At 44.4% G+C, this 11,639-nt stretch overlaps 1 protein-coding gene across 1 annotated transcript; it reads left to right on the forward strand.

Moving 5' to 3' along the window:
• Positions 1–3,147: 3,147 nt before the first annotated feature.
• CTSG (cathepsin G) lies at positions 3,148–5,936 on the forward strand. The gene is made up of 6 exons (XM_049768962.1): positions 3,148–3,202; positions 4,081–4,228; positions 4,535–4,670; positions 4,829–5,083; positions 5,505–5,650; positions 5,828–5,936. Exons 1-6 carry the CDS (start codon positions 3,148–3,150, stop codon positions 5,934–5,936), a joined length of 849 nt encoding a protein of 282 aa, XP_049624919.1.
• The last annotated feature ends 5,703 nt before the right edge of the window (positions 5,937–11,639 follow it).

Consider the following 11,639-nt stretch of genomic DNA (forward strand, 5'->3'; position numbering starts at 1 on the left):
GGTTCCTTCTCTCAACCTTTATCTGGTACCACTGCAGGCCCATAACGTCCAATGTAGAACAGCTTGTGAAAAACCTTATAAAAACCAACTTGGAACAAAAAAGGTGGGTGTATGCATGTATGTTGACAGGCCATGCACCTGAGGCCCACATCTCTTGTGATGTGTATTTTCATACTTTAATGCTGGCATGTGCTGGGGCTCTCTGCCTTTGAAGATCTCTCTTTCTCTTCTCTTCTCTCTCTCTCTCTCTCTCTCTCTCTCTCTCTCTCTCTCTCTCTCTCTCTCTCTCATCATTTCTTTCTCTCTACCTCCCCTCCACAGAATTTCTAAATATAAACCTATTTTTACTTCACTGCTGTCTCCTCCTGAAAGAAAGACAACTTACCTGAAAAGCCTGGGTATGGTCTGTGACTGAATTTTCTTGCCTAAAAAGTACAGGCTCACAAAAGCTCAGAATTCTCCCAGGCATTGCAGGATGGCAGAGGTGGATAGTGAGAAAGGAATAAATTCCTTTCTCAAGACTGCCACTTCTCCCTTCCTACATTTCACATAAGTCACCCCACCTGCATCAGCTCTATATACTTTTTGTTTGAGGGCCACACCACAAAATACTTAAAGTTAGTCCTGGCTCTGAACTCAGGAATTACTCCTGGTAGTTCTTAGGGGATCATATGGTATGAAGGGAATTGAACCCAAATTGGTCGACCTGCTGTACTATCTCTCCAGCCCTACCATATTCTTAACATAGTTAAATTTTATATAACACTTCTTTTTTTCTTTTTTTTTTTTTTTTTTTTTTTTTTTTTTTGGTTTTTGGGCCACACCCGGCGATGCTCAGGGGTTACTCCTGGCTGTCTGCTCAGAAATAGCTCCTGGCAGGCACGGGGGACCATATGGGACACCGGGATTCGAACCTTAGGTCCTGGATCAGCTGATTGCAAGGCAAACACTGCTGTGCTATCTCTCTGAGCCCAGTATATAACACTTCTTAAAGGCCAAGAAAAGAGTTCAAGTTGCAGGGAAAATGCTTAGTATGTGCTAAGTCATAAGTTAGTGTCCCAGCATCCCATACCTTCCAATACTGCAAGATGTAGCCCTAGTGACCCCTAACTGTTAAATTTGACCATAACCAAACATGACCTCCATAAATTATTGGGGCCGGGCGGTGGCGCTAAAGGTAAGGTGCCTGCCTTGCCTGCGCTAGCCTTGGACAGACCGCGGTTCGATCCCCCGGTGTCCCATATGGTCCCCCAAGCCAGGAGCAACTTCTGAGCACATAGCCAGGAGTAACCCCTGAGTGTTACCGGGTGTGGCCCAAAAACCAAAAAAAAAAAAAAAAATTATATATATAATTATATTTGGTATTTGGTGGTTTTGTTTTTCAAACCATAAACTTGCAACATGTTTATCCTTTAGAGCATCTTAACTATCTTTTAATATAATTTTTACCAAAGATGACTCATACATCTTTTACATTTAGTTATTTGATCATTTTCATGCCATTTAAATATTATATTTTCCAAACTTTTATTTTCTCTCAGTGTTTCTATATAATACAAATAGGAATTAAAGGTGAACTAGAAGTGACCTAGAAACAAGAATGGAGCGTCTTGAGCATGTTGATGATGGGGATGCAAAGTTACTTATACACCAAAGTCATAAACATTAACATTATCGTAACCATATTACCTAAATAAACTACAGTAAAAACGTATTTAAAGAAATAATGGTTAATTTTGGGCCCAGAGAAATAGCACAGCGGCGTTTGCCTTGCAACAGCCGATCCAGGACCAAAGGTGGTTGGTTCGAATCCTGGTGTCCCATATGGTCCCCCGTGCCTGCCAGGAGCTATTTCTGAGCAGACAGCCAGGAGTAACCACTGAGCACCACTGGGTGTGGCCCAAAAACAAAAAAAAAGAAAAAAAGAAAGAAAGAAATAATGGTTAATTTTGACTTTTTATGTCTAATTATGTGCCTAATAAACTTGTTTAATTCTATTATAGAATTACACACATTACCTGGATTCTTTCACGTTCTCTATATATAGTGTCATATCTTTCAATAATGACTATCGTCTTCTCTTTTTTTGTCTTAATACCATTCACATCTACTCCTTCCTATTTGTGTTTGTTCAAATCTCCAGTACAATATTGAATGTAAAAGTGATAAGTATGGGTATTCAGATATACTTTTCTTAATCTTTATGGAGAAATTGTGATTTGCAGTATTGTTAGTGAGTTTCATGCATACATCAAGTAACACTACTACATCCACCTACTTTCCTCCACCCAGATCCCAAATATTCCTTCCCATCTCCTCACACCCTACCACCCATGCAATCCCACCCATAAGCTAAATTTGGACCAATTCTCAGGTTCCTTTGCTTTTGGTCATTTGTTTCTTCTTTACTGTGTATCTTTAAATTCCATATATCATAATGATCATTCTGTAACTACCCCTTTCCTTCTGACTGACTTCACTCGCCTTGATTCCCACTAATCCCGTGCATGTGGTGGAAAATTGCAAGATTTTGCACTTTTAAGAGCCTTTTTTATGGGCCCGGAGAGATAGCACAGTGGCGTTTGCCTTGCAAGCAGTCGATCCAGGACCAAAGGTGGTTGGTTCGAATCCCGGTGTCCCATATGGTCCCCCGTGCCTGCCAGGAGCTATTTCTGAGCAGACAGCCAGGAGTAACCCCTGAGCACTGCTGGGTGTGACCCAAAAACCAAAAAAAAAAAAAAAAAGAGCCTTTTTTATTCTCCAAAGTTGTTGAAGCTCTATTTTCAAGCCATATAAAATGGAGGATTCAGGTAGCTACAAGACTTCATGCACTATGAAATGTAATTAAATTTGGTGGCTCAGGGTTCCAGAGCCCTTCATGTTGTTCTGGCCCACAATCCTGCAGTCAGCACTGACTCAGCAGCTATACAGGACATCATGGCATTGGCTTGGAGATTCTTTTCCTCTAGATTACTGGCAGTCGTTGGGCAAGACTCCTGGCAACCTTGAGTGATGAAACCCACTATCCCAGTAAGAGAAAGGTCTGTAAATTTTCAAGTCCTCACCCCCACCCTTCCTTCCTCTCCTGGAAAACTACAAAATCTGACAGGAGAAAGAAGCAGCTCACTGGGCCACCTCCTCAAGAAGATGAAGCCACTCCTGCTCCTGGTAGCCTTTCTTCTGCCCACTGGAGCTGGAGCAGGTGAGTGACTCTCCCCTCCAAAAACCAATTCCACCCACAGACTCTGCAATCAGACTGCTAGGCACTGTTTCTTTGCTGTCATTTTATTTTGTTTTGATACTGCACCGAGCAATGTTTAGAGCTCAGTAATTACTCCTGGCAATGCTCAAGGGATCATATGGGAAGCCAGGGATCAAACTCTGGTTGGCCACATGCATGACAAGTTCACTACACACTGTACTATTTCTCTAGTCTAGATCCTGCTAGGTTCTTCTTAACTAGAACACTGTACAGCTATTGCTCATGTTCTTTATCTATACTATGGGGAGAATTATAATGCCTAAGTCATATACATACTATGTATATTGGTATATACAGAGCCTTGGAATTATCTCTAGCACATAGTACATACTATAAAAGCATATTTTTCTATCAAATCACTCTGAAGCCTATGTGTCAGAGCTCAGAGATACAGCAAAAACTGTCCCATCAGCTCATGTATAGATTCTTAGAACTCTGCAGATTATGAGCCATCTGAAATGCTCCCTGAGGAAATATCAGGAAACTTCCAGAAGATGGTACTGCAGAGGGCTCTGAACTTGTCCTCTGAGAACAGAGCTTCTCTTAGTCTGGGAAGCTGACACTGCCTGGCCTCTAGCAAGAACTACTCCTCTGTGGAAACAGGTAGAAGTCTGAGATAGAGGGTGGATTTTCCCGCAGTCTGGCCACTCTTCCTGTAGAACTTGAATCCTCTCTTCCCAAAGAAGGAACCCTGCAGATCTGATTTCTCCTCTGAGCCTTCTCTCTCCTGCAGCCCCATCCTCTGGTCTTCCTGGAGCCCCATGTTCCATAGGGCAAGTGAAGAGAGCACAGAGGTAACTACGGCTGCTTCCTTCCAGGGGAGATCATCGGAGGTCAAGAAGCCAGGCCCCACTCACATCCGTACATGGCATATCTCCAGATCCAGACTCCAGTAGGGCAGCTCTCTTGCGGGGGTTTCCTGGTGCGTGAAAACTTTGTGATGACAGCAGCTCACTGCATGGGAAGGTGAGGAATGAAGGCATCTCCTCCAGTCAGCCCCAAAGTTACTCAGGAGAGGAGCAGTGGGAAAATAGGGTTCTAGTATGACAAGGGGGGAATAAAAGACCAAGAGGGTCTTGGGAATAGATAAGAATGAGGAGAAAAGTAAGATATGAGAAAAAGGAACAGAAAGAGAGATGGATGGCACACAGTAAGCTAAAAATACAAATTCAGTTTCCATTGATTCAAGGGCAGGTAGAACTTATGGTCACTGTATTCATTGGACCCCATTCCTCCGCTATACTCTTGCCCTGTAATCTGACTTCTCTGCAGCTCTATCGTTGCTGTCCTGGGAGCCCACAACATCGGAAGACAGGAATTTAGTCAACAGCGGATCCCCGTGAGCAGAATCATCTCCCATCCTGAGTATGATCCTCAGGACAACAGTAATGACATCATGTTACTGAAGGTACCACCTGCTGGCAGCTTCTGCTTCTGCTGATCACCCACCTTCCCTGTTCCCCCAGCCCCACCCAAAAAGAATACTTCATGGAAGAGAGGGGGAGGGTAGCAAGAACCCTGAGGTGAGAAATATCACCTCCCCTGAGTCCTCTCCCTTCCCTCCAGCTGGAGAGAAGAGCCAGACAGAATCGCTTTGTCCGGACCCTGAATCTGCCAACTCCCAGAACAAGGCTGCGTCCAGGCACCACATGCACTGTAGCAGGATGGGGACTTATTGGCCTGAACCGGAGAACCCAGAATCTCCAGGAGGTACAACTAAGAGTGCAGAGTGATTTGCCATGCAGCAGGCGCTTCCCTTTCTACAATAGCCAGACACAGATGTGCGTGGGGGACTCAACAGAGAGGAAGTCCGCATTCAAGGTAAGGCAGCAACCAACACTTCCTGACTGCCCAAGAGGCCTGGACACACATTATGGTGAGCAGAAATAGCCCCCACACTCAGTCTCAACTGAATTGTCACATCCCTGTCTCAATGAATACAATGTGAGAGTAAAACATTAGGCAGACAAACATAGACATGCTACATTTTCTTGGGCAAGATGAGATACCTTGATGGCCGGGTCATGCTAGAGATAGCAAACATAGGCAGGGCTGACACTCAGTGACAGAATGAAACAGCAGTTTGACTCTGCACCCCTATGACTCTCCTACCTCATAAATAGCCCCACATTAGGGAAGGGTGCCTATAAGCCCCCAACCTTCTCTGAAGGTCAGGCCTTGGGGGCAGCAAGAGCCTGCAGGAGGAGACCTGACTCAGTGTCCTCTTCTTGCTCACCCACAGGGAGACTCTGGGGGCCCCTTGGTGTGCAACAATGTGGCCCAGGGCATTGTGTCCTATGGAGACAGTGTGGGAACACCACCAGCCGTCTTCACCAAGATCGCCAGCTTCATGCCCTGGGTCAGGAGAACATTGAGAAATGTGGACCAGTCTGAGAGAGACTCTGTCATGACTGATTATTAGGGAGCAGAGGTGGGGAATTGTCAACTTTAGTCCATGTCCCTCTCTGAATGGAAATCAATCAATTCATTAAACATTCAGTACTTAACATGTTTGTCAGCACTGAGTCTGAGTTCCTCACTGCAGAGCCCACCCATTCCATCCAGGGGACAGGATGAGCATATTCCTGCCTCCAAGCAGTCTGTGCTGATCCTCCTACAGCCTGAGGATGGGTACAAGGGCAGCTCTGTTTCCAGGAAAGTTCTCCTCACCTAACCAGAGATTCTCCTCCAAGGAGCAGGAATATCTCTAGAACCATGTGCTCTAGGCTCAAGGGCCAGAAACCAACTTTTATACAAGACCCAATGTAATACATGTTAGGAGGTGCACCTCAAGTCATAAGAAAATAATGAACTTTTAATATATAGTATTAGAACAACTAGCCAGATATTTGAGGGTAAAAGATAAAATTAAATTCATTCCTCACAACAAAATTAAAAATTGACCTTAATATATCAGAGAACAAAAAGTTACAAATTAAAGAATAGAAAGATAGTACCACAAGTAAGGTGTTGCCTTGTAGGCAACCCATGTAGCTTCAATCCCAGCACCTGGCATGGACCCCCAGAGCACTCCCAAAAGTTATCCTTGAGCATAAAACCAGGAATAAGCTCTGAGGATCACTAAATGTGGACCCCCCCCCCAAAAAAAAAACCCTTAGAATTAAGACAAAAATACTTTAAAAATATCTAAAAAAAAAAATCTCTTAATGTAGGGGTTAAGTTACATGGTATATTCGTAGCTGTCAACCCTGGTTCTATTCTCATACCATATGTCCCCCGGCATAACTGTGCCTCCCAAGTTAGCCTCAGTCTGCAGGGCAACATCACTGCATCCTTAGGCCCTCACATTGAACAACCAGCCCCTTTAAGATTCTCTAGATGGGAACCTCGGCTCCCTGGGCACCACTTGGAAGGTAAAAAAAATTTAAGAATAAAGTGCTGAACAAAGACAATAGAAATGAAGAACATGAAAAAGTCTTCTATAGGGAGTTAAAACTTTGGGGAGCAAAGGTGTATGAATAGGACTGGGAAGAGAACACTATGACAATGAGGGAAGTAGGAAGTGGTCAACCAAGAGAAGGAAAGGCTGCTAATAAGTGGTAAAGTATAAAGCATGAAGCTCTAACAGTAACAGTAATAGAAACCACAGTGCCTAAAATTTACAGTAAAAGTGTCTGTAAAAAAAAAGTTTATGACAGGTTAGGGATATATGGGGCACTGATAGAGGGCAGTAGACATTGATGAAGAGATTGGTGATGGACATTGGTGAAGGGATTGGTGCTGGAACATTGCATGCCTGAAACCCAAACATAAATTACTGTGTAATTTATGGTAACTGAATAAAAGATAATATCTTTAAAAGAATAACGAATAAGTTGGAGAGATAGTACAGTGAGTAGGGCACTTGCCTTTATGACCTGGGTTCTATCCCAGGTACCCCTTATAGTCCTCCAAGTTCCACCAGGAATGACCTCTGAGCACAGAGCTAGGGGTAAGCCCTGTCTACAGTCAGGTGTGACCCCCAAAACCAAGATAATTATTAATTAAAATTAAAATAATAGACAAAGCTTAACTATATTTTAGGATCTCATAGCTGTGTTCAGCTGACCCTGAACATAGGAAGGAATCCACTGCCCTCAATGTCTGGACTGTTTTCTCCTGTACTCTTACAAACATCTGCTCCATGTTGTTAATACTCTCAAATCATTAAAAATGCCATATAAAATGTTGACTAAACTGGCTTAACTTGTACCCTAAAGATCAGATTGTCCTCGTAAGTAATCTATTCCAATAAAAGCATATTAAAGTCCCATTATTTAAAACTGTAATGAAAACCCCAGGCTCCAAAACTAGGACCTGGAGAGACACTGATCTGGAGACAAATGTTGATGCAGGAAATAATCCACACAGTGAAAGGGTGCAAGAAAAAGTTCAGGAATTCCAACACTCAAGACAGGAATCTACAAGCCTAGGAAGGAAAGCAGCTTAGAGAGAGAAGATCGAAGAATGAGATAGTGCCTTCCTGAAACTCGGGCTTTTATTAGCAAGAACCAGACCATACTCTAGGGTGAAGGAATGCTAAGTAGGGAGGGACCCAGTAATCAATCATCAGATAACACCCTAGGATGAAGAATAAATACTGAGTAGGGTAGGACCCAGTAATCCAACATTAAACCATGCTTTCAACACATACAGCTCACATTACAGTGTCAGCTGAGAAGTTTTGCTGTGTTCATCACAATGCTCATTTCTCTTTGTGTGTTGCCCTTACCCTCTGAATCTTGATAGTTTTCATAATCTTCAATGGACACAAAGATTTTACTCAATCTAACCTATCTATATGCAGAAATGACTTGGCATATATTCCTTAATTAGCATTTCCTAGTAGAAGGCCATCTGCCTATCATTTCATATAAGCCACTATTAGCGAGATCTTCAGGAGAAGCACATTTTTGACAATACTCATTCTCTATTTGCTACCACCTACATGTAAAAATCATCCACTGACACATGCTCTGGTCTATAACAGTCTCACCACTAAACATTTACATGGCAAATGAAGGAACATCTGAGGAAATGTGGTGGGTTGGGGTGACCACAAAACCTTTACCATGTGACATTGACTCTGAGCCAGTCACACTGGGACCCCAGAAAACACTTGGGCCAACCCTACCCCTCAACCATTTCTTTGTTCTTCTCCTCCAAGTCCCACACTGAGAAGGAATTGAGATCTCTTAGTGCTCACCCTTAGAAAACAGTTCTCCTCATGACCACCAAGCAGCTCGCCCCACCATACCCTAGAGCTCTGTGCTCTTTCCTTGAATACAAACCTCTCGCCCTCTCCCTCTCTCTTTTCTGCTCTCTCACTCTAAGTCATGACTTGCCTTTTCCTGCAAAGAGCAATTCCTCCCTCTAGCCTGAGTCCACAGCTCCTGCTGCAGCATGTAGACCAAGTGGCTTTCAGATGCAGTTAGACAACTACTTCATATACTGGAGGACCATGAGTGAGTGTTATGTAGACTTTACCAGTAAAGTAGACTTTCTCAGTCCTGAACTCTGCCAGGCATTTGCCCCACATGGCGAAGGTGAGTCAAACAGTGAGGTGGCAGTCTTTCAAATCCACTTCCTTCACACTACACTTATCCAAGTCACCTGCAACCTTAGGCAATATGGTCAAGAGTCAGGCGACCTGCAATATTATTCACAAACCACCAGACAAACCCACTTCCTCTGGTGAGAGGACACTTCTCCCAATTTCAACAAAGGAGATGAAGGGAATCTGAATCTTGTCCCTCCTGGCTTCTGCTACACTAACTCAGAGCAGCTGCCCAAACCACTCCATCCCTAGAGGTAACCACAAATCAAATGAGCTTCAGGCTGACACATGAAAGGGACCGTTGATGCCCTACTGGCCTTTTCCAACAGTCCATCGGATAAAAGCAGATTGCCACAAGAAGCACTGAGTTATTCACTGTTGTCCTGGCCACAGCTGATTGCTGATAGACACACTGCTAGATCATAAGATTTATGAGAGAAGTATCTCAGATTTAAGGAACTTCAACCAAAAGCATAAGAAAGGAAGCTTGACAAGTGCCTTTCACCACCAAATATTCTGCTAGGGAGGAGAGACAACAGAGAAGAAAACAGCCAGCTATTCTCAGGCCTGCAAGGATCTACAGCAGAAATGAGGATGGAAGGGAGGGGCTGGAGAGAACACAGCGAGTAAGGCAGTTGCCTTGCCTGCAGCCAACCCAGGTTCCATTCCCAGCATCACATGTGTTCCTCAAAGCACTGCAGAGAGTGATCCTAAGTGCAGAGCCAGGAGAAACTCTTGAGCACTGCCAGAAATGACCCAAAAGCAAGCAAAAAAAAAAAAAAAATGTAAATGAGGTCCTAAAGCCCCACCTCATTTCCTGCTCTCCCCTGTCTGCCCTGAGACTTTGAAATTCACTTCTTTTCAACCCTTTAGGTTCCTGACTTTTTAATATCCCTAAACAGTTAAGTACTAGCACAATTTTAAAAAACTAAGCAGGAGACGGCACCTGGTAACTGGCTGGGCAATAATGAGAAAAACAAAACCACAATCTGAGGGAGAGATGTGAAGCTGTGACTCATGAAGTAGAAGGTTTTCTGCTTTACAATCACCATTTCTATGTGGTGAGGATGATCTGAGGAAGAAATGAGCACCAGCAGAGGCCACACGCCCACTCTGCCTCCTGCAGGGCACCAATTCCATGCAGTCCTACTTCCTCCTGCAGGGGCTGTACTGAGGAAACCTTAACAGTCCCCAGGTTCTGAGTCTGGATTCCTGGAAGGTGAGAACCAAACTTTCCTCCGGGCTCCCCACCACCATACTTAAGATGTGTCTCTTCATGCTCCCATCTCGTTTGTCCTGCTGAGAAAAGGAGCAGTTGCAGGGGCTCTGGATCTTGAGCTCTGAGTTCTGCGCTAGAGAGGAAAGAAACCCACAATCTATTAGCATCCAGAGTCAAAGGATGAGACCATGCATTTAAAACAAAGCAAAGCTAAGCTTTATTACATCTATCAGTATGCCCCAAGCTGACCGGATAAGGTTGCTTCCTGCAGAAGGCAATCCTCTCCCCACCGCCACATATATATGTGAGCACATTTATATAGGATTTTGTACAAAAGGCTACTTCATCCTGTTATCCTTTAAACTGATTGGCTAATGTCTAGGAAACTTTCCACAGCTCCTGCTAACTTAGTTATGGCCAGATGTCCTACGGCTGTATTTATGATTTCTAACAGCTTTGAAAGCAATGAGAGAGTCATGAGAGATCTGTGAGGTTTTTGCAAATGGAAACTTAGCCTTGTTAGCCTTAAATCAACAAAATGGAGTCCCTTCTGCTCTAGGCTCCACAAATTCTAACGTGGGGCTTCATGAGCTTTCCTGGCCTGATTCTAGGCTACTTGGGAATGGCTAGGTGCTGACAATCAGGAGGATGAGCTTCGAGAGGGAAAAAAAAAGGGCAATTCGTGCTCACCATTGGCGCTCTCTAGCCTATAGGGAGATTGGAGCAGGGTGGGGTGTGGGAGCACTATCTGTGACCCAGCACTGTCTAACACACAAGGAATGCACAGTCTCCTACTCAAGGTAAGGCATACAACCAACCCAGGTTTAATCTCTGACATCCCACATGGTCCCCCAAGTATTTCTAGGAGTAATTCTGAGAGCCAGGAGTAACCCTGATGTGTAAAAGACCAGTAGTAGCCTCAGAAGTCTGGCCAGCCCTCAGTGAGACTCTCTAAGAGCCACCTGGAAAACAGTTGGCTCCCAGTGAACCTGGCCATGGCCTGAGACTTTGGAGACCCCTACAGGTAAACACGCGCGTGTGTGCGTGTGTGCATGTGTACGTGTGTGCGTGTGTACGTGTGTGTGTGTGTGTGTGTGTGTGTGTGTGTGTGTGTGATCTCTGAGTTCTATTCCCCCAGCACTGATCTGTCCTACAGGGAGATGTCCAGAGCACCCACTTTCCTTGAATGAGGAAGGACACTGGGATCTGCTCTGCCTCATATGTCATCCCATCTGGCCAGAGGGCAGTAGTGGGGATTGGTAAGGAAAGTACTGGGTTGGCTTAACAGTATATAAGTTACAGAGAAATACTGGCATTCATTCTTCTTCTTTGCCCATTGGCCCCTCTTCCTGCCCCCTTTTCTTCTCACCTCTCTCACCACAACCCTCAGGTCGAAGCACCTCCAATTCAAGTCACAAACAGACTCAACTTAGCTAACTTTCTGCCACTTCTTCCAGAGTTAGTCTCAGGCCTGTGTTGTTAATTCAGTCCTCACACCCACCTTAACCCTGTCATCTCCATCCCCATCTCTCAGCCTGCACAAGAGTCTCTGCCAAGTGAGAAATTCCCAGCACAAGATCTCAGGTGAGGATGGGGTGAGT

Source organism: Suncus etruscus, chromosome 2, assembly GCF_024139225.1.
Source record: "Suncus etruscus isolate mSunEtr1 chromosome 2, mSunEtr1.pri.cur, whole genome shotgun sequence".
Lineage (NCBI taxonomy): Eukaryota > Metazoa > Chordata > Mammalia > Eulipotyphla > Soricidae > Suncus > Suncus etruscus.